General features: G+C 43.4%; 1 protein-coding gene across 1 annotated transcript; it reads right to left on the bottom strand.

The window, feature by feature from the left end:
• Positions 1 to 233: 233 nt before the first annotated feature.
• Positions 234 to 22,938, bottom strand: LOC309694752 (uncharacterized protein). The gene is made up of 41 exons (XM_082514960.1): positions 22,733 to 22,938; positions 22,350 to 22,619; positions 21,758 to 22,018; positions 20,061 to 20,321; positions 19,636 to 19,896; positions 19,273 to 19,533; positions 18,729 to 18,989; positions 18,191 to 18,451; positions 17,830 to 18,090; positions 15,814 to 16,071; positions 15,458 to 15,718; positions 15,100 to 15,360; positions 14,764 to 15,021; positions 13,824 to 14,084; positions 13,474 to 13,734; positions 13,085 to 13,348; positions 12,748 to 13,005; positions 11,336 to 11,599; positions 10,976 to 11,236; positions 10,360 to 10,620; positions 10,024 to 10,278; positions 9,667 to 9,933; positions 8,766 to 9,026; positions 8,436 to 8,693; positions 8,094 to 8,354; positions 7,719 to 7,982; positions 7,367 to 7,630; positions 6,118 to 6,375; positions 5,773 to 6,033; positions 5,372 to 5,629; positions 5,024 to 5,284; positions 4,303 to 4,563; positions 3,917 to 4,177; positions 3,197 to 3,466; positions 2,842 to 3,111; positions 2,301 to 2,561; positions 1,933 to 2,193; positions 1,567 to 1,857; positions 1,155 to 1,391; positions 1,018 to 1,071; positions 234 to 867 (listed from the first exon to the last, which is right to left on the bottom strand). The coding sequence occupies exons 1-41, from the start codon at positions 22,923 to 22,925 to the stop codon at positions 584 to 586; spliced, it is 10,476 nt and encodes a 3,491-aa protein (XP_082371086.1). The 5' UTR covers positions 22,926 to 22,938; the 3' UTR covers positions 234 to 583.
• Positions 22,939 to 23,507: the final 569 nt, after the last annotated feature.

The following is a 23,507-nucleotide window of genomic DNA, read 5'->3' as shown; positions in this document are numbered from 1 at the left end:
AGCGTTTTAATCCTCTCAAATGCGGTCCGCAAAGGGTAATTTTTACAAAACACACTTGAGCCCTGCTTGTGTTGTGTTTCAGTTATTGCTCTGTTGCATTTTGTTTTCTAATAAAACACTTAAAAAAAAAAAAAAGAAGAAAAAAGCAACGGGTCGTTTGTACAACTCACACGTACACATAAAGAAGCTGAAAGAAAATATTTTCATTATTTTATTAGAATGTAGTCTGAAAATTATTTGCATGTTAAATACACATTTAGCAATGATGATAATTTACAAAATGAGAATTAAAAAAGCAGGAGGAACATGCAACTTCAACCAGCAGTAGACATAAACCCATCTTTATAAAGAGTTTTTAATATAAGCATGAACTGGAGGACAGAGCCTTTTATTCTAAAGACAACTACTTTATTATCAGTGGTGAGGCTAATGCTGAATGCATCTCATGGTACACGAGCAGAGCAACCCACATTAATTCCCACAATCTAATGTGCTTGTGTATTGTGTGTTAAGGATTTGGCATCTAAAAGTGGAGCCATTTTTAAAAGGAGAGGTGTGGAGGCCTCAGAAGTGCCTTTTCTGTTTACTGTGGAAGCCCGCTCTCTGTCCGCACACATACGGGCTCAGACTCTGGCCCACTAGCGTCTGCGTAAATGGCCAGCACAGAGATGCAGTAGGCGGCGTTTGGTCTCATATCAGTGAGCATGATGCTCTCCCCGTACACCGTCAGCTGCTGGTGCTCGTGGGACCTGCTTTGCTTTATAACCAGCAGGCTGTAATAAGAAGCACCCTCCACCTTAGACCATGTGATGGAAATGACTGTTGATGTTATGTGTGTGACATCCAACACGGGAGCTGAGATGCTTCCTGATGGAGAGAGGGAAAAAAAGTTCTGAACAGAGTCCCGGAGGACTTAGAACTTCAGAGTGTGATGAAGCTGGTAGACGTGGAAGTTAATTCTTATAAAGCTCTAAAATCAAAACTAAATAGAATAAAATCCAATGAATGTAAACTCACCATTCAGTGACATCTGTTCTTGGAGATCTCTTCTCCTGCGTGCGTGCGTCACCACTAAAGACAGAAGATCAGTTTAGATCTTAATTATTCATTTTTAAACTTGTCTTAATTGTCACCACAAAGCTACTGAACCGTACTTTTTGTGACATTTATTGCTTCACTTTCTCCAGCGGCATTGCTGGCGGTGATCGCGAGATCGCTGGAAGCGATGTTGGACAGAGAGCAGGACAGCTGTGCAGTGCTGCACAGCTGGACCTTTGGCGTTATGCTGTTGTCATACACCGTGTAGTTGACGGCAAACACTGAGGCGTTCCACGAAACTGTGGCAAAGGAGCTGTTTCCAGTGTACACCACACCCGATGGTGGACAAGGAGCTGAGAGAGAGAAATGGGATTTAAAGAAGTTCATTCATTTTTTTATTTAAAAAGAAAGAAAGAAAAAAAATACAAATAGCTCATATGATTACTAGTTACACCAGATTTTGTGAGGACACATGAAGCACCTGTGTAACTGCAGTGAACAACAGCTCAAATCTGGGGTGTAATCTACCTGTTGTTCCATAAACAGGCATGGATGTGTCGCTCATGCCTGCAGCATTCCTGCTCTTCATTGTGGCGCTGTAATTCGAACTGCAGACGAGAGGAAACTCAAAGTATGTCACATTTGTCCAATAGGAAGAAAGCTCGAACAGGGCCTGGCTGTCTCCCAGCAGACTTCCTTTCAAAGTGAGCATGTAACCGGTGTCGCCACAGGTAATCTGTTTCCAGCTGAAACGCATCACCTCGATCTCGTCCTGCATTGGGAAAAGCTGCACCTCAGCAATAGCTGGTGGACAGGGAACTAAGAGAGGAGGAGTCAGTAACAGTAATGTGAAAAGTTACTCAGGGTTTGACGAATATGAAGCTCCTTTTTTACCTGCTTCAATCTGCACAGGATCACTGAAGGAGCTGTTGCATGTCCCGTCTGAGGCCTGGACAGAGAAACTGTAAACAGTTCCGCAGTCGAGGCCATTGATAACACAGCTGGGGTTTGTGCTGTGACAGTAAAGCATGTCTTCATTTCCAGCCTGAGCACAGCCGTAGTAGTCTTTAGCTGGTCCACTGGGAGTCCACGTCAGCGTCGCGGACTGATTGCTACACTGGTACGTAACTGAGAGTCCACTTGGCTGGCAAGGACCTGGGTAAAAGGAGCAATTAAGATGGTGTAAGTCTTAGAGTGCTAATATTAGTTATATTCTTCAGTCATTTTTGGTACTAATATCATACAAGTCCGAAAACAAATACCTGTGTTCAGTGTTACATTCTGACTGGCTTTGCTGGAGCAGTTCTCATGGCCAGCTGTCACAAACACAGTGTACTGCTCATCACAGTGGAGCTCTGATAAGCTGCAGTTTGTGGAGCTTGTGTTGCAGGTATGCGTGTGTCCATCTGCAGCCTCAGCGACAACGTGGTAGGTTTCAGCACCTGGAGACGGAGTCCAGGACACCACCGCCATGTGATGCTCACAGGCAGCGTTCACACTCACATCTGTGGGTGGACAGGGCTCTGTGGAAAAAGACGAGTCAACATAAATACACAAAGGCCAGGTGATGGGTTTTTAGTTACTTAGATTTAGTAGCTTTTAATTATCTGTATCTGCTGTATTTAAGCTATGATTTTGGCTGTATTACTAAACCACTTTGTTGGGGGGGGGGTTTTCTTGCTAATTTATTTAAAAAATACTTGTCTACTTCCAGTCTTTAAGCTGAGGTAAGCTGCATATCTGTTAACTTAGAACTTCCAAACTTGATGCACTTTTTGACAGAAAATAAACATGAAGACGTACCCATGCTAACTTTGGAGGGAGGACTTCTCATACTGCTGCAGGCGTCCGATGAAGCAGCTACGCTGATGGTGTACTGAAGGCCACACTGTGCTTCCAGGAGGGAGCAGCTGGTGCCGGTGTTATTGCAGGTCAACAACGTGTAATCACTGGCTTCTGCTGCAGCAGTGTACACAGTGTTTCTCTCACTACCCTCCATGAGATCCCACATAACAAGGATGGAGGAGTTGTGACACTGGGGGACAGCAGTGATAGCAGAGAGGGAGCAGGGGGCTGAGAATGAAGCAGATGTTGATAAGTTCAGACTGTGGCACGAGTAATTAACTGAAATGAGAAAACACAGCTCTTACTGAAGTACCTGTTTCCAAACTGATGGGGGCACTGGGCTGACTCTCACACTCGCTGTTTTTGGCCAATACGCTGAAGTTGTAAAGCACACCACAGGCCAGGTCTTTCATCTCACACGTCATGTTGGTAAAGGTGGTGCAGTTGGCTCTGTAGTCATTTCTACCTACAGCTACACCGGACACAGTGTAGCTGTCTGCCCCGGGAGCATCAAGCCATGATATCCAGGCAGAGTTGGTCACACAGTCAACGCTGCCCATGATCCCCTGGGGCTGGCAGGGAGCTAAAACACATAAAGTTGATTTGGTGATTGGTTGGAAGGATCCATGCAAGCCAGCGTAGTTTGTCAAGTGTTTTTTTTTTCTTTGAAGCTTGAATTTAAAATCCTTCTCCTCTTATACAAGATCTTGAATAATTAGGCTCCATCTTATTTTGAAGACCTTATAGTTCCACAGAGCACTTCGCTCTCAGACTGCAGGTTCCTAGAGTATTTAGAAGTAAAATGAGAGGCAGAGCCTGGATTTAGGAGACAGACACCCTGTCTGTTTAATATTAGGCTTAAAACTTTCCTTTCTGGTAAAGCATATAGTTAGGGCTGGATCAGGTGGCCCTGAATCCTCCCTTAGTTATTACACCTAAGCTGCTGGGGGGCCACTATATATATAAAGTGCCTCGAGGTGACTATTGTCATTTGGCGCTTTAGAAATATTGAACTGAACTGAAGTTGTCTAACCTGACTGGATGCTCTGGGTCTGACTGTGCACGCTGCGGCAGTGTTCTCTGACAGAGGTCACCTGGACTGTGAAGGTTTTTCCACATGTGGCATTGCTGCTGAAACATACAGTGTTTGTGGTGTTGCATAACTCGCTTTCGCCATTCTCAGCAGCTAGTGAAACCAAGAAGTGGTCAGCATCTCCGATGGCTTCCCAAGAAACTGTCAGATCGTTTGACGAACAGTCGACCTGGGTGCTCACGTTCTGAGGCGGGCAGGGGACTGAAACCATGACAACAGTTTGAATACACAGCTGAATGCTTTAAATTGCAAACATTTGATCGCCTGCACAAAATTCATATTTTAAAAGTGCTTTAGGCTCTGGTCACTGGTGTTGTTTCTCTTACTTGAGTTGAATTTCAGAGGCCAGCTGGGGACGCTAGAGCAGCTGTCACCCATAGCTACAACGTGAACGGTGTAGAGGCTGCCACAGGTGAGGTTGTTGAGGCTACAGCTAAGGCCAGCGGTCTGACAGCTGTCATTATTAACATGGCCACTGTGGGCCATGACTGAGTACTTTACAGCACCCTGACTGGAAGCCCAGGACACAACAGCAGTGTTGTTAGCACAATCCATCACCACTGAGACGTCAGTGGGAACACAAGGTACTGAAGATAAAGCAGACACAACAAACAGGATCAGTCACTCAGTGTGGAGAGCATCATGAGCAAAAACCTCAGTATACAGCAAAATGATTACTACTGCTACACAACACCTTAACTATGCTGACTTTACATATTTAAAAGCACAGACTGTAGAAATAATAAAGCTTGTGTCCATCCCCTCACACCATAACTAGACATTGTCACACTTTTTCCTTGTTCAGGCTTCCTATGATTGGACAGCCTCCCAGCACTGACTAGATGCTTGGAGACCAGCAGAGGAAAAGTGGGAGTCTCAGAAAGGTTTGTTTGCCCAGTGACCACAAAAACATGTCACTTTCCTCACCTTTAAATTCTAACAGAGAAAAAAAAATCCTTTCAAATATGAAAACAGAATTAAGAAATGAAGTTTAAATATAGCAATGAAAGCCTGCGTTTCCTGCTCTAGTAGCCATGCAATCCTCACCTGATTGCAGACTTGTGGCTGGACCGGAGGTGACGTCACACTGCTGGTTGGAAGCTGTGACGGAGACAGAGAAGTTCTGTCCACACATCAGGTCAAGGAAGCTGCACTTATTAGTGTCTGACATGCACATTTTTGACACGCCGGTGTCAGTCTGCATGGTGGCTGTGTAGACATCTGACCCATTACTAGGCTGCCAGGTTACCACAGCAATACTAGTAAGACAGTCCTGGCTGGCGGAGACTCCGATGGGTTTGCATGGCCCTGGTATAAAAACATATAAACTCAGATTAGAGCTCACTTCTCCATTATGTGTGGTTGGTCAAAACTGTGTATCTGAACAGTACGCACAGGTCTGCACAGAGACTGAAGCGCTCGAGTTTCCAGGACAGTACCAACTGTGAGGTGTGATTTTGATGCTGTATTTTTGTCCGCAGGTAAATCCAGTGAAGCTGGCTGTGGTCATGTTAGTGTTGAGACTGACTGACTTGTTTCCCGCCTCAGCGTAAACCGTGTACATCTTTGCCCCGCTGCTGGCATCCCAGCTCAGAGACACCACTTTCATATCACAGTTCACAGTGGCAGACAAATTCTGGGGAGCACAGGGGTCTGGAAAGAAACAATGATCTGATAATGTTTCTTTTACTTGTGCAAATTTCTAAGAAAAACTGTAGAAACTGCTGAACAATTACAGACATGAGATGATGTATTCTGACTTCATTTCACTTTGTTTTCATTTGTCAATATCATACCCATGTGGATGATTGAGCTGTTGCTCGGCAGACTGGTGCAGTTGTTGCTCTTTGCTCTCACTACAACACTGTACTCCTCCCCACAGTGCAGGTCGCTCCAGGTGCAGGAGGCGGTATTGCTTATGCAGCGGTGAGTGTGGCCGTCGAGGCCAGTGGCTACAGCAATGTATGTTTCAGCTCCATCAGTTGGCTGCCAGCTGACGGAGCCCACGTCAAACCCACACTCTGCGTCAGTTGCCAAACCCCTTGGTATACATGGAGCTGTGTCCCAAAAAGGAAAACAAAACAAAACAGTCAAAACATAAACGTTAAAATAATTTGCATATGATGTAGAAAAAGTCCCACCAGTTTTGAAGAAGGTGGGACTGCTGGGGATGCCATTACACATGCTGCCCTGTCCTCGAACAGTGACATTAAAGTCCTGTCCACAAGGCAAAGAGGCTCTTAGAAGCGTTTGGTTTGTGCTGTAAATCTTCACCAATCCGTCGCTGCCGCTCACTGTAACTAAGAAACTCTCAGCACCACTCGCCTCTTGCCAGGAGATCTTCATCTCATCGGACTCACAGAGCACCTCAGCAGAAACATTTGTAGGTGGACATGGCTCTGTAAAAAGAGAGAAAAGAGTTCAAATCTTCATTTTTTACATCATAGTTGATGAAAACTAGGTTTAGTTAATTAAAACAAAATAAAAGCTAGACTTTAGAAAGAAAAAAACATTAAAAATATAGAGGAAATTCTTAGCTTTAGGCTTTGTTAATTTAGTAAAAGCTGTTATGGCAACTTGCCCAATGAGGCTTTGATGGACATGTTTACTGGCACTTTGGTTGACTCCCAAGACTGTGAATCAACTGCCTTTAAAACATTCTGTGTTTTTATTGTAATACATGTGCCAAATCTTGCCTCTCACATATGTCCTCCATCTAAATGTTTAAAAAGATCAACACAGATATAAATACGCAAACAAGCAAACCCACTCTGGAAAATAACTGAAACTCATCTGAAGGTCAAAATGAAATTAAAATAAAAAATAATTAGACAAAAAACGAATGCAAAAATAATAACTCTGCCAGTAAAGATGTCCGATTAATCTATAAATATTTCTTACTTTAAACTTCAGCGTCTGATTTAAAGGGACTGTGTATCCCTGCATCCTGTTTTTACATGTAAGCCTCTAAACTTTTTGTAAAGAGGGTTGTACGATATAAAAATACAGTTTTTATTCCCGAACTTATTTTTACGTGATTAGAGTAATGAATATCTTCAACTCTAAAATGAACTTTAAGTATCAAAATCGACCCTTTAGAGTCTTATTATGTAAAAATGTTCTATGACTGTTTTACTGCTGTTGATGCCTTAAGATTGACATGTTTGGAGGAAATCCCATTTCTTCTTTCCTACTTATTGCTAGATTATTGAGTCTGCTATGCATGCGGTTTTATAAGATCATTACTTGTTTTATATTTAAAATATATATTCAAATGTAAAATAAAATATATCATATATTTACAATGGGAACAGTTTCAGTGAGAATCTCCACTGTTGTGTAGCTGAAACAAGGGATTTTCTGTACTTTACAGTTTGGTCTCAGGAGTACCTGTGTGGATGAACACGGCACTGCTGGGTTGGCTACAGCAGCCTCTGTTGTGGCCTGTAACAGTAAAGTTATACATCTCTCCACAGTCCAGACCCGAGAACTGACAGCTGGAGGTCACTGAGTCACACGTTTTCTCTTCCCCTCCTGACGCCTTGATGGCGCTCGCTGTGTACAGTTCAACATTAGACCTCTCTTCCCAGGATAGGACAGCAGTACGGGAGCTGCACTGCAGATTGACAGCTACTCTCTGAGGAGGACAAGGACCTGAGGAAGATGTTTATGTTTGTTTTATTGTGAGCAAATGAAATCAGCAGCAGCCATGCATGCACATTACCTGTAAAAGCTCACTCACGTGTGGTAAAGTTAGACAGTGTCTGTGTGCTGAGGCTGCACTGGTCGTTGCTGGCGTTGATGCTGAGACTGTAGGTTTCCCCACAGCTTAAACTTGTCATGTTACAGCTTTCCTGCTGAGTTGTGCACAGAGTTTGAAGACTTCCACCAACGACAGCCATCAGGGAAATGTTAGTTGTGCCATAAGTGCCGTTCCAGGACACCAGGACTGCATTGTCAGAGGTGCAGTTGACTTCCACTGTCATGTCTCTGGGCAGGCATGGGGCTGAGGAAATATAAATATATATAAATATATATATATATAAAAATATAAATAAATCAAGGTTCCCAAATGAAAAAAAAAAACATCAGATATATATGCTGAGTGTTTCTTTACCTGATGTAAGCGAGACCACTGAGCTGTCAGAGCTGTTGTACTGCTGTCCTAACGCCTTGACCCAGACACTGTACACTGTACCACACATCAGCCCTGAGACCACACAGGAGGTGTTTGTGCTCATACAGGAGGTGTAGTGGCCATTTTGGTTGTCAAAGTAGGCAACATAACCCAAAGCGAGGTCACTCTGCTGCCAGGATGCAGTTGAAGTAAGCTGTCTGCATGACATGCTGGCTTGAACATTAGTAGGTGGACACGGCTCTGAATGAAGAGAAAAGGGTCACATTTAAACGCTCACTCTGGAAACACAACCTGTGCATCACTTCTGATGGATTGACAAACCTGTCACGAGGCGGTAGGGTGCAGAGCTCACAGTGTTGTTGCATGCCAGGCTTTGTGTCATCACAGTGATGCTGTAGGTGTGGCTGCACTGCAGAGCAGTCAGGGAGCAGTGTGTGTTGCTGGTGTTACAGGCGACTGTCAAGTTTCGGTCACTCACAGCCTGAACAGAGTACGACGCAGCACCTCTCGCTGTGTTCCACATCACCCGGGCAGTACTCAAGTTGTAGTGGATGGACACATTTGTAGGAACGCAGGGCTCTGGAGGGAGAACAAGTTAAACGGTCTGAACTGTGATGTAAATGAGACAAAAGGTTTGGCTGAAACGAGCACCTGTGGTGAGGTATCCTGTCATCTGAGAACTGCTGTTACAAGTCTCTCCAACAGCCTTCACAGTGACGCTGTATTCCTCTCCGCATCGCAGAGGCCTCGGCTGACAGCTGGTTTGGTTGGTGGTGCAGCTGGCTGTGTGTCCTGAAGAAGCTGTGAGCACAGTAATGTAGAGCACAGCTCCATCGCTGGGCTGCCACGATATGTTGGCAGAGCTGCCCCCACAGTCGTAAATCACTTCAATATTGCTTGGCTCACAAGGTCCTGTGGGATCAAGAATAATATCAAGTATGGTAACTCTTTACAACAAGGGACACAAAAACTTGGTTACTAAAGAACAAGTGATGAGTCATGAACGAGCTGGTAGTTAATGAGATTTTCATCAGCAGTTTCTTAATAGCTTCCCTAATAATTTATACAAGATAATTATTCACTAAAGACATAAAGAATCTATCTGTTTATATAGCTATTATTGATTTTTGGCTCTCTTCCCGGCATGTCTTTGTTCTGTCTTCCTCCCCACACCTACCAAAGTTGTGGCAGATGGCCCCCGATGATGAGCCTGGTTCTGCCGGAGGTTTCTTCCTACTAAAAGGGATTTTTCCTTCCCACTGTCACCAAAGTGCTAACTTATAGGGTTTTATTTGCTTGTTGTTATTTGCTCTGTATTATTGTGGGGTCTTTACATCACAGTATAAAGCATGTACCTTAAGGCTGCTGTTGTGATTTGAGGCTATATTAATAATATTGAAATTAAAATAATCCATAGGTAATGAGGAACTTCACTATTAAGAGACCACTTAGTAAGATGCTTCACTACTTGTGGCAACACAGAAAGAGTAGCTAATATTGAATTGATCAGTAACGAGTAGTTTGATGCCACGTTGTGTGGGGTTTTCATTACCTGATGTTAGAGGGACCACTATGCTGTCAGAGCTGTTGTACTGATGTCCCAGGGCTTTGACCCAGACGTTGTACACCGTGCCACACATCAGCCCTGAGACGACACAACTTGTATCCGTGTCTGTGCCAACACAGAAAGTGTCGTGTCCACGCTGGCTGTCGAAGTAGGCAACATAACCTGCAGCAAGGCCACTCTGCTGCCAGGACACCGTTGCAGTGGGTTGCCCACAAGACACATTGGCTTGAATGTTTGTGGGTGGGCAGGGTTCTGAATTAAGGGAAAACAAACACATTTAGTTATTAAAATGCACACATGTACATACGTGTACACATGTTCCTTCCTGATTTGACTACTAACCTGTCATAAGGAGGGAGGCGTCAGAGATCTGACTGTCACAGGCCTGGTTTTTAGCCGTCACAGTGATGCTGTAGGTCTGACTGCATTGTAAACCAGTCAGAACACAGTCAGTGTTTATGGTGTTACAGGTTAAACTCAGGCCTTGCTGTGTCACAGCTCGGACAGAGTATGAGCTTGCACCGCTCCCTGCACTCCACTGCACCTTGGCAGCACTCACGTTATAGTGAAAGTTGACATTCATAGGAACACAGGGCTCTGGAGGGAGGAAACATTATAAAAGTTAGAATTTTTGAAAGTAAAAAACTCCCCCTGTGTTAAAAGCTACTGTATACTCACCTGTTGTGATGGTGGTGGGGACACTGGAAGGACCAGTACATCCGGGGTCCACTGCTTCCACAACAACAGAGTATTCCTGTCCACAAACCAGGCTGTTAAGATGACACGATGTGCCCAAGTCACTGCAGTTGGAGCTGTGTCCGTTAGCAGACGTGGCCTGGACCATGTATCCCGTGTTTGCTGCAGTATTACTCCAAGTGACCAGAGCTTTAAAGGTAGTACAATTTAGCTCAGCTGACACATTGGTAGGAGGGCATGGGCCTAGAAATAGAGAGAAGCACAACTTGGAAGCAGATATAGAAAATGAGGAAATGAATGGTAAAATTTAAGTGATAGTTTGAGATTAAACCACAGGTTTATGTGCTATTTAATCCATATACAATCTGCAGGGCTTTAATGTAACATCATGGGTTTATAGACTGTCTCTTGCAGTAACACCTGCACTATGTGCCAGTCTATGATGTTAGTAACAAGCTAAATGAATGTGCTGTTAGCATTTAGCTTCAAATTAATAAAATAAACACAAATATCTTCTTATTGTAGTGCAATTAAGAAGAGACCAAGTATATTTCCCTAAATGTAACTGATTTTTGAAAGATGTACATAGCGTGTGTACCTGTGAGCTTCTCTATAGGAGTGCTCCACTCGCTTATACAAACATTTGTGTGTCCCATCACTGTGAAAGTGTAGAGTTGACCACAGCTCAGGTCCAGGAAGGAACAGCTGCTCTGGGTGGAGTCACAGGTGGAGTTCACACCTGAGGCAGACGTAGCCTTAACAGTGTAATTCTGTTTTGTGTCACCTTGGTTCCACTTTACTGTAATGACGCTCGAGCTGCAGTTTTGGTCAGTAGTCGTGTTCTCAGGTTTACATGGAGCTAAAAGTGGTTTGGGGGGGGGGAGAAGAAGCAGGTTTACTCAACATATAACAAATTATGTTTTGTTAAATGTCTTGGATTTAAAAGACCTGCACTCACCTGACTGAACCTTGTAGTCAGAGCCAGCAATGACGTTGCAGTGAACAGAAGAGGAGGTGACAACCACCTGGTAGACTTTTCCACACTGCAGGTCACGGATGGAGCAGGAGTCGGATGTCGAGTTACAGGAAGCTCTGTGATCATCTGTGCTGCTGATGGCCCAGGCGGTGTAGTTATCTGAGCCCGGAGTCTGAGACCAGCTCACAGTCATCATGTTGGTGTTACAGTCCAACTCTGCCACAACATCTTTTGGTAGGCAGGGAGCTACAGGGGAGCATCAAAAACATAATGATACTATACTCTACATACAACAGACAAGCTGCCAAGGTGATTTGATAATCAGAAATCAGAAATCAGAAATCAGAAATCAGAATGGGTTTATTGCCAGATGTTGAGGTTTACAACATTAGGAAATTGCTGGGAAATAAATAAATAAATAATAAAATTAAATGTTAATCCTTGAAAGGACCTCAAAAATCCATATTTTCGTGGTTCTCGGGACCAAAAACGGTCCCAAGTCCTTTCAAGGTTTTATAAACGGAATTTTTTGTATCACCAACTTAATTTGTTCTCATAAACCTCTGTAAAAAAAAAAAAAGAAGAAGAAGAAGAAGAATTACACTGTCAGGTTTAAAGTCCGACTGGGATGCTTATCAACTGATCTGAGCTATTTTCAGAATTTATAATGATCAATACATGAAAATTAAAGTAAAAGAAGAGATCAGAGAAACATTCTTCAAACACGTTGCGTTTACAGTGGATATTTTGTCCACCAGGGGGCACTCCATAGTATCCATGTTGGCAATAAGTGTTTTAAATGCCACAAACACAACCAGCTGATCCGAGCAGCGCATAAATGAGTAAATAAATACTTATACTTAATTATACTTATGCCTGACAGCTCCATACCTAACATCCTCGGTCAAATATATCCACCACCGCTCCTCTGCACATGTCCAACCATGTCAACATTGCCTCTCCAACTTTATGTCTCAAAAACTGAAGCTGAGCTGCTCCTCTTCTATTATATTTCCAATCCTGTCCTCCAACATCCCACTTCTAATGAAAATCTCATTGAAACCTCTTCTCTCCAGGCACCGCCCCCTGATCCATACTCTCACTACAGATCACAGTTAGGCTTCAAATATCATTGTCTATGCAGACCCTGCCTGACTTTCACCACTTCCACTTTCATCATTGCAAACAACAGGCTCAGAGCTGATCCCTGATGTAATCTCACCCCACCGGTGTCTTACTGTCATTCATTTCCTGCGCCACTCTCACATACTCCAATGCCACTCCTGTCTTCCTCACAGAGGACCACAGTTCCTCCCTTTGCACCAGATCACATGCTTTTTCCAGATCTAAGCAGGTCTAAGACTTGCTCTTGTAGTATAAATGTTTTGTCTTACCCGAGTCAAAAGAAATATCAGTGTGTTTGCTGCTGTTGCAGCTTTCTGTGGAGGCCACCAGTGTTGCAGAGTACGAGCGGCCACAGTGAAGTTTCACAGCGCAGGAGGTGTCATTAGAGGAGCAGGATGCTACGTGGCCGTGCTCCCCTGTCACCTGCACAGTGTAGAAACCTGCACTGCTGCTTTCATCCCAGGAAAAATTCCCATTGTTTGTCCCACAGTCCACTTGGACCGTTAAGTTTGTGGGCTGACAGGGGGCTGAAAGAAAAGGAGAGCTGATGGGTTATGCATGCCCCACAACAACTTTTGCTGCCGTTGCTATGGAAACACTCATTACCTGTACTTATTTCTATGGGTGGACTGTAACTGCTGCGGCAGTTTCCATCCTGGGCTGCAATGCGGAAAGCGTACCTTTGCCCACACAGCAGATTAGCCAGAGTGTGGGAAGAGTTAGAGGTGACGTTGGCTGAATGAGGGAGTGCACTGCCTATCTGCTCATACTGTAAGACATAGATAGCTCCAGTCACCGGATCCCAAGTGAGGGTCAGTGCGTTGGCATCACAGCTGACATGACCCGTCAAGTTAGTGGGTGGACACAAAGCTAGGAAGATACAGGAGGTGAGCAAATCAAAAAGGATTAATGTTTCAGTATTGTTGTTGTTACTTTTTAGTAAATCAGCCTACAGACCCCAAAACACAGAGATGCTCCTTCCAGCTTTCTCTCACCTGTCCTGAGCTGCACTGCTGAGCTTGGTTCACTCCAGCAGCCCCTGTCTACACTGACAACAGTGACAGCGTAGGTTTCCCCACAGTGGAGGTCAGTGAAATTGCATGAGTCTAAATAGTTTGAGCTGCAGGTATGAGTGTGTCCATCATCTGCCATTGCTGTTGCTATGTACATATCAGCTCCCATTACAGGAGACCAGGAGACTGTGCTGTTGCCCTCACAAGCTGGAGACACGGCGATGTTACCAGGAGCACAACGGCCTGCAGAGAACATAAGAAAAATGGTTTCCTGTTGTCTTTCTGAAAAGTAGGGAGAGCTCTCCTCATGGACAGTATATGACTTCAAGTACCTGCTGGAAAGCTGTAGGCTGCACTTGGATTTCCTATGCATGTCTGAGAGTAAGGTGTAACGGTAATGCTATAGGTTTCACCACAGTGGATGTCATGGACTTGACAGCTGGTAGAATTGGTGTGGCAGTGGTGTGCGTGTCCATCCTGTGCTGTTGCTGTCACATTGTATCCTGTAGCACTGGGGCTTCCCACCCACGTCACCAGGGCTGAATGATTCAAACACAGCAGGGCGGCGCTCACGTTCTGTGGGGCGCACGCGACTTTGGAGAGAAAAGAGAAAAACATTCAACGACCAATCAGGTTACAAACACACGAAGTTTAAACTGACGTGTTATGAGGTTGACATTTAGAGGAAATACACATGAGGAAATTGATGACGTCATATTTTCCCTTAATGTTTATAACGATTTGAAAGATGTAGAAACAGATGGAATATAAGCCACATTCACTAGAAAATAGAAACTAATAATAGATTGGGGGGAAGTTAGTGAGGGTTGGCTGTCTGGCTATTTCCCCTTATTTTTATTAATTGTGCTAAGCTGATTTAGCAGGCTGGACAGTGCTATATCTGTCCTGTCTCCGTACGCTCTTGTTCTTTCCCCTTTTTTCTTTCCTCACTCCCCAACCAGTTGCAGTAGATGTCTGCCTCTTCCTGAGCCTGGTTCTGCTGGAAGTTTCTTCCTGTTAAAAAGGAGTTTTTCCTTTCCACTGTTACAAAGTACTTGTTCATAGCGGGTTGCTTGATAGAGTTTTCTCTTGAACACTGAAGAATACCTTCAGTATTCAAGTCCCAATAATCTTGAAGCAACTGTTACTGTGATTTGGTGCTATATAATTGAACCTGAAATTAAAAAATCAATACTATACGGGGCAGATATGAGGTCCAGTGGTGATTTCTTTTCATCTTACTCTATGACAGGAAAAATGTCTGTTATTTACCTGTTTCTAATGATTCGTTGACACTTGGGCTGCTGTTGCACTGCGCCCCCTGAGCCTGGAGTGTTACATTCAAATCCAAGCCACAGGGGAGATTTTCAAACACGCAGCTGGTATTTGTCGTGTGGCAGTCGTCCTGATGCCCTTTTCCTTCTACCTGAGCCAGGAAACTGAGGCTTCCCGCAGGGTCAGTCCACCTGAACACTGCTGTGTTGGTGCCACAGGTATACTGCTTAGAAATGATAACTGGAGAACAGGGAGCTGGAGAAAGAGCAGTACATTGGTTTAGCAGGGGGATGAAGCAAGATCACGTGTATGTGCCATTTGAAGCATGCTCACCTGTGGTAATGCTGGTGCTGGTTCCAGGCGCACTGTCGCACTCGTTACCGTGTGCAGTCACTGTAGCTGTGTAGGTCTCACTACACTGAAGATCAGTCAGTGTGCATGAAGCTGTGGCTGAGCTACACGACAATTTGTGGCCGTTTGAAGCTGTGGAGTTAACTGTGTAACCTGTAGCATCAGCCACCGGGGTCCATGACAGAAAAGAGGAACTGGTGCCACAGATCAGAGTGTTATTCATGAAAGTGGGAGGACATGGAGCTGCGAAGGAGACAAAAAGAAACACGTTTAATAAATGTGTTCGTTGATTCTAAAGATTGTAAAACATCTTTGTTTTTGCTGTGTGTGGTTTCCCTACCTGTCATTATAACATGGCTTGCTCCAGTGCTGTTACAGGTGGCGTCCTCAGACATGACTGTGAGGTTGTAAACTTTCCCACACTGCAGCTGCTTCAGCTGACAGGAAGTCGTGTTAGTCCTGCAGGAAATATAATCATGAGATGTGCCATCCTGAGCGAGCACAGTGTGGGTCAGAGCTCCGGGAGATGCAATCCAGGACACCGTGGCCACGTCCGAGCCACAGTGCAGGAAGCTGGTCACGTTAACTGAGTCACATGGTCCTGGAGGAACATACGTTACATGATACATGATGTGTCCCAAAAGTCCAAATATGATTTGGAAACTCATGAAATGCACAAATATATGTAAATGACACCTGTTGTGATAGTAGTTTGAATGGGAGCACTGGTGCAGCGGTTGTTCTTGGATGCTACTGTGATGCTGTACTGAGTGGCGCACTGCAGGTTGAAAAAAGAGCAACTAAGATCTGATGAGGAGCACGTCTCAGAGAAGCCATGTGGGCCCATAACTTTAGCTGTGTAGCTGGAAGCACCGAAAGAGGAATTCCAGGAGACCAGCAGCGAGTTTGATCCACAGTCTGTCTCTGCTGCCAAGCTCTGAGGGGAGCAGGGTGCTGGAAATAGATATGACACACTGTAAATCCAACTGCTCAAGTAGTATCTATATAAAAAACTTATCTTAAATGATTTTGTGTTTTAAATGTAAGCCTTTTAAGAATACAATTTCAGAGTTCATATCGCTTTTGTCAGGTTTAATACAGGCTGCACTTGTTCATTAATTAACATGGCAGTTTCCAGAGTTGGCATGTCAAAGGTTTAAACAAGACAAGAATAATGTGTTATCATTTTGTTTTAATATGAGCATTAATGAGTGTGAGTATTAGGACAGGAGAAGTGCAGCACTGAGGGAATCATGTGACAGCCTATCCCAGCTGACCCAAAGTAAATCCTCATCTATTGGAGGTAATTTATATGAATTTCAGGAGTGGGACCACACCTCCATCAGCATGTGAGGGCATGAAATTTAAAATGCTGTACTAATTAACATTTACAGGACAGTTATGTTGATTGTTTTGTCACATAGTTGGTATAGAATGATCTCTTTCCTTTCTTGCTAAATATTCCGATTCTAAAACAATTGATTTTGGACTTTATCTACTTAAAAAAACATTAAGGAAGCATTAGCAGATAGATGAAATTATAGATTTACAATAACCGTCATTGTTACCTGTCTGAACAGTCTGTGGAGGGCTGTGCGGTCCTTTGCAGCTGCCAGAGGACACTTCCACTGAGACATTAAACGTCTGTCCACACTGAAGGCCGCTCAGAACACAGCTGGCACCATCAGTGTGGCAGATGACCGAAGTTACATTTCCAGTTAATGGCACAGCAGTGACACTGTATTGGAGGTATGCAGAAGAAGAGATCCAGCTGACCGTTAAGTCATTGGTGCTGCAGGACAAGTCTGTACTGATGTTCCCTGGAGCGCATGGCACTGAGAGAAACAGAACACAGTGGGAGTTAATCACAAAGACTTTTCTCAGCTGAACTGTGTACTGAGTTCGATGAAGAAAGCCATGACCAGTATAGTGTATTAAAACCAAGAAAAATAACTGATCTGGGATTGAGTAGAGTTTAAAAAAAACTAATTGCTTATCAGTTTGATTGAAAAGAATGTAAAAGAAGGACAACTATGATGCCTTGTTTAGTTTGAGTTTTCTATCTTCACTGCTAAAGTGTTTAAACCAGTAATGTGCGATGAGGCTGGAAAAAGGCAGGTCTTGTTAGGTCAAGTTTCTTTTGCAAGAGATCAGTGAAAAACATAAATTTACATATTAAATCTCAAGTCCAGTGGGGGCATATTTAAGAAATTACTGGTGACAATATTATAGGATATAATATTATAGGAATCACCGCTGTAAAAAAAAAACGGTCCAAGTAGAAGAAGATTAATCTCAATATACTGAGACTGAGAGGCTTCTCCTCACCGGAGCAATTGCCAGTCAAAGTCAGTACCTTGGTCTTGCCTGAAGGGGGCACTGTAGTTGCTGACACAGGTGCCATCCGTGGCAGTCACAACAATTTCATATGCTTGGCCACAGAGCAGGTTACTCAGTGCGCAGTTGGGGCTGGAGCTGTTGCAGGTGAGGGTCTGCCCATCACTTATGGCTTCCACTGCATAGCTCAGTGCATTCGGACTGGGGTCCCAGGACACGTGAGCGGCTCTAGCACTACAGATCAGCTGGCTCGACACATTAAAGGGAGCACATGGTCCTGGAGTTGGAATGAAATAAAATATCAGTAACGCTTCCAGATTCCCCAAATAAGACCCACATTACTGACATCGGTGGTTTAGGTCAAGGTCGTGTTACCTGTGTTCACAGAGACAGTGTTGCTCTGTTGAATTTCACACTTGTCATCAACTCCTGAAACACCTATTGTGTAAACCTCCCCACAGTGGAGCCCAGTGAGGCTACAGGAGGTTTTATTGGTTGTGCACGAGGACCTGTGACCTTCACTGCTCAAAGCAACAGCAGTGTAGTATTTGGCACCATCACTGGCGAGCCAAGACACAGGAACAGGGTGTGGAGCACATGTGCGTGTCACTGTGACGTTGGTGGGAGGACACGGCACTGAAAGGAAACGAATAAGAAACACAATTTGGAGGATTTATCTAACAAAGTCTTGTGGCTCTATCTACATATATGATCATGAAAAATCTGCAGGTCTCACATGTGTCCACTGTGACCTCTGTGCTCGGCAGGCTCTTGCACGTCCCAGTGATAGAAAAGACCGTCACTGAGTAGGAGCTTCCACACTCCAGTCCTCCTGTACTGCACTGTGTCTCTGTGGAGTTACAGTACAGAGGCTGGCCCGATCCTCTGGATATCACAGTGGTGTAGCTCTCAGCAGTAGTGGAGATGTTCCAGAAGACTGTCAGCTCACCAGTTGTGCAGTTCACATGGGCTCCGACTCCTTCAGGACCACATGGCACTGAAAAAAGACACACAACATCATCTGCCATTTAAAATCAATAGAAATGGTATACCATTTCTATACCAGAAATGGCGCTCCACTCACTTCCTTAGGTTAAAAGTAGATATCAGATATCAGATTTTAGATATTATTTATTATTTTTAAATTAAAGTTTCAACACATTTTATTCAACTCATCTGGTTTATTTAGGATATTTCCATTTTTTTGTAATCATTTCTTCTGCAGGATCAAATATGGTGCTCTGATGAACAGATTTAATTTAAAGCAGTAGTACCTGAGTCCATGCTGACCACACTCGAGGCTGACGGACAGTTTCCATCATTGTAAGTGACCGAGACGTTGTATTTCTTTCCACAAGGCAGAGAAGTTATTGTACAGTTGTTCCCTGTGTTGCTGGTGCAGTTTAGCTGATCAGCACTCTGATCTGCTATAGTGGCGGTGTAGAGGCCTGTGGACTGATGGTTCTGCCAGACTATCACAGCACGATTGGCATCACAGTCTCTAAACGCTTCGATGTTTGTCGGAGGACACGGTGCTGGAGAGGAGAAAGATGATTCAGTTCATAGTAACTTAACAGGTGTTAAGTGTCTTCATCATAAATCTGCACATGAAACTGAACATAACAAACGAGGGTGGATCTCACAGAAACATTGTTGGAGACTAACTATTACATCCTTTTTAAGACTAATTCTGATTTTTGGTGATTTTAATTTTTTTAAAGTAATTGCTGGTTTAATTTTTTTTAGGTATAATATATATAGTGTATAGTCTATACATAGGTGACACAACACAACAGTGTTATCAATCTTCTGACCTACCTGTCATAAAAGAAACCTCCTGACTGGTGGTGCTGTTGCAAATGAAATCCGTGCCAAAAACACTGGCAGTGTAGTTCTGTCCACATCTCAGGCCATCAATCATACGGGTGCTGTCCATTGACATGTACCTGTATGAATTGCCGTGTGCATCTTGGGCGACAATGACGTACAATATAACGCCACTGCTTTCTATCCAATCAAGTGTTGCAGAGTTTTGGCTGCAGTCCACTGATACTGTGACATTGTTTGGGGTGCAGGGAACTGAAAAGAGAGGATGTTAGTGTCTACGAGTCTCTGCCACCTGGTTTAGCAGTATGACATCTCGGGAACTATGAAAATTTCAAACAGTGACTCAATACATACCAGTCTGTGCAACCTCCCCCAAAACTTGGGGAGAGGAGCACTTGCTATTGGAGGCAACAATCCACACGCTGAGGTGTTCACCACATGGCACATTGGTAATTTCACAGCTGCTGGAGGAAGTTGTGCAGTTGTAGCTTTCTTTAGTGTTTCCCTTTGCTTCTACAAAATAGGAAAGAGCTCCAGCAGCAGAGTCCCAGTTTATGACCAGCCTGTTAGGGTCACACTCAGCTTTCCTTCTCAAGTTAGTTGGAAGACAAGGAGCTAAAGAAAGAAAATGGAGAAGAATGTGTATTTTGTTCCTTTCCTTTAATTCAAAGTGTTTAAAAAATAACTAAACTTTACCAGTTGTTAGCGCAACCAACCACAAAAAGCTTCTGTAATCACATTTTAGAAAAGTCACAACAAAGACTGTAAGAAATACTCACAGGTTTGAACAATCACAGGTTCGGTGATGTCGGTGTTACACTGTAAGGTGACAGCATACACACGGTACGTGTAGTTCTGAGCGCACTCCGCATCAGTGAAGTAACACATGATGTCTGTTGTTCGACACTCCGTTGACATGCCATTGCTATCCACAGACGTCGCCACATAATAGAGGGCGTTGTTGGTGGGCTGCCAGCTGAAGACGACTACATTGCTGTTGCAAGTGTATGAAGCCTGAGGATTTGCTGGGGCGCAGGGGACTGGGGGAAAAGAACGAATTAAGGATGGGAGGATAAGATAAGTGCACCTCTCACTTCCATCCTGGCATCAAATTGTAGAAATGACACAATGAGTCATTTTGCACATTTACATAATGCATTTTTTCCCCCTTTCACTGTAATTTCATGACATAAATGACACCCTCATCGTGACCCTAACTCGTCCATATATCGTTTAGTAATCGAAAATGACACAGAAAAAAGCTTAAATTTTGTAGACATGTTAAAAGAAATATGGCTAATGAACAGTTACTTCTATGTATTTGCAAGGGAATGCATACATAGCTGAGGTCACTGATGGCCAAGGGTGTTGGTGGCCAACAAAGCCAGTAGTGACGGCCCTTGAAGAGCTAGGTTCATGCTTGTAGAACCATTAACATTAATTTATTTATTTTCTATGCACCATTCTTTACGCACTAGAGCAACCACTAACAAAAGCGTATTGAATGTAAGTCCACATCGTGCACTTCTTCATAAGCGACCAAAATGTTGCCTACTTTCTCTGATCACCTCAACTCTGGCCACTGTTCGTCTGCAGTGAGTGTACTCAGAGTGGAACATGACTCTTGACTCTGTGAAAACTTTTTTAAAACCAATGCTAGCTATACCGAAGTGAGTTGTCGAGGATATCTTAACGTTTTCTGATGTTGTTGCTGCTGTTAGCCTCTGTTAGCTGCTGTTAGTTGGCATTAGTGATACATTCGTTGAAATGCATGTAACATTGTTGACGTCTTAGTGCATAAACTTTAATACAATGTGAGAATGTAATCAAACTGTTTATCAATGGGGAAAGTGTGATTTTTAGGACACTTCCAGAAACTGGTGCCTGCTCTTATGTATTTTTAATGGATTCATTCAAAGTTTATGAGAATGTATCAGTTTGTCGAGAGATGTAATTACACATTAATTATGCATATATATCCTTTTTTGGTTTAAACAACCTAGAAAAAATTATCGATTTCATCTTTAACATCACGCAGGCTACCAAATTCTGTTTTTCATTTACATTAAATTAATCACATCATCAAAACAGCTTGAAGACTTGGTGTACAGTACACGATTGTGTATCTCCTTCACCTGTTCATGTTTCAGACCCATCCTATATATGACTTTTGATAACTCCCTAACTTCAATAGACTGTAAAGAGCTTTTGAAGGCTTTTTTAGCTGGTATTAGATGGCAGGTCTTATTAGATAACATGAACTTGTGACTTGCTGCTCAAGGAACAAAGAACAAAGGACACCATGGAAAGAACCTAAAAAGTCTGACCTAAGGGTACAGTTTGTTCTGAATAGATTGCACTGTGCAATGTAAGGAAAAAAGAGGAGGTGGAAGTATGATTGAAAACATGCAGTATAAAGGCGACAGGGGATGAGCCTCAGAGAGGTCATATTTGTTTTCACAGCCGCTGCCCTCACCTGTCTCAAACATTGAAGATTTGTTGGAGGTGCTGCTGCAGTCGCCAGAGAGGGCTGTAACACGGACCTCATACTTCTCACCACATTTTAACATGGAGATCTGGCAGCTAGTCGAAGCTGATGTGCAGTTACTAGAAGCGCCGGTTCCATCTACAGCTGTGGCTCTGTACAAGCTGGCCCCAAAGACCACATCCCAAGTTGCTGTCACACTGCCACTGGAGCAGCTGTAGTCCACTGAGACTGTCGTCACCGAATTAATAGCTGAATAAAGTAAAGAAAAAAATGTACAAATTGTAAACAGATGGCATAATTATGTTTCAGAAGTCAGCAAAAATGGTAAATGTAGGTACATAAACATATTCTCGGTTATCCCTAACAGGTCAAACAAAACACTCTGACGGAGCTCATTCACAAATATCATCACGATGCAGGTAATAGTTGTCCTCATCTATAAAAACAGGGAATCAGGCCTATGCTTCAGTGGTTCTGGTAGTAAATACTTTTCTACGCTTTATCTGATGTTGATTTTATATTTTTAAACAAGAGAAGAGAAGGGAAATAGACAAATAATTGATGTTGCACAGATACTCACTAGAGGTAGTGTGTGTAACATTAGCAGCCTCCCCAGGCACCAAGAAGAAGTTGAATGATGATACTCCCACTGTGTAGGTGGAGCAGGGCTCCAGATTACTTATATCAAAGGTTGTGCTGGTGGTGTTTCTAATGAATAGCATGTTGCTGGGGTTTTTATTGTCACTCACAGCCACTCGGTACAGCAGGACTTTATCCACTGAGTTCCATGTCACTCGGGCTGTACTTCTTCCTGTTGCTACTACTTTCACATTAGTGGGTGGCTGCACCACTTCCAACAGAAAATACAGGCGTTAATCAGTGATTTAGAAGTAATTATGTATATTTTATGTGTACGTGCATCATCTGAAAAACCATCAAAACCAGCTGTTTGTATGCACTTACACGTTGTTATTATCTTTGTGCTACTTAGGGCACTTCTTCCAGCACTGTTGGAGGCGTAAACTTTGCAGCTGTATGTTGTAAAGTTATTCAAATCATCAATTTGTCCCCTTGAAACTGTGAAGGTCTTAGTGAAGCTCTGTGCTGGAGATTTAATGAACTCTTCCACAATTATAGTATAGTTAACTGCCCCCATCACACTGGTCCATTCAAACCTTATGGAAGTACTTGACACAGCTTCAGAAAGTGTGATCTCAGGTGTAGCCGGCACTGGGGGGATGTAGAAGATGTTCAGCATTACTTTATTTACTTTACTCTTCAAATAAAATTGCTTTGTTTATTCAGATGGTTTAAAACGTGTCCCTACCTGTCATGGCTGTTTTAGTGTCCGTGCACACAAGATCCCAAAACACAAGGACCTTCAGGGTGATGTCATAGACATATCCAGATCTTACCCCCTGTACCACCATCTCTGTGCTGGTTGGTGGTATCATCACCATCAGCGGGGAAATAGTGGTGGAGTTCACAGCTCTCAAGTCCAACACATAAACTGAAGCATTGCTGTAGGTGCTCCATACCACATTAAGGGATGATGCTGAAGGAGATGTAACTGACAGGATATTACATCCTGAGAAAAGTAAGAACATTTATTTATTAAGTTTCTTTGTGGCGCAGAATAAAACAGATGGAAAGTCCTTAAAAGAATACTTAATTAGTTCTTTTTGTTACTCAGTTTGAACACTTCGACAGCTTTCTTCAAGCCTCATGTTTTTCCTAT

The sequence above is a fragment of the Aulonocara stuartgranti genome (assembly GCF_965226115.1).
Source record: "Aulonocara stuartgranti genome assembly, chromosome: 18".
Taxonomy (NCBI): domain Eukaryota; kingdom Metazoa; phylum Chordata; class Actinopteri; order Cichliformes; family Cichlidae; genus Aulonocara; species Aulonocara stuartgranti.
This window is presented reverse-complemented; position numbering and strand designations above follow the sequence as displayed.

Coding starts and splice junctions, on each gene's coding strand:
- LOC309694752 (XM_082514960.1), bottom strand. CDS start 22,925: ATGGGGGCAGTTAACTATACTATAATTGTGGAAGAGTTCATTAAATCT. Junction 15,719..15,813: donor TCAAACTACTATCACAACAG/GTGTCATTTACA, acceptor ATGTTCCTCCAG/GACCATGTGACTCAGTTAAC. Junction 1,392..1,566: donor GCCTGTTTATGGAACAACAG/GTAGATTACACC, acceptor TCTCTCTCTCAG/CTCCTTGTCCACCATCGGGT.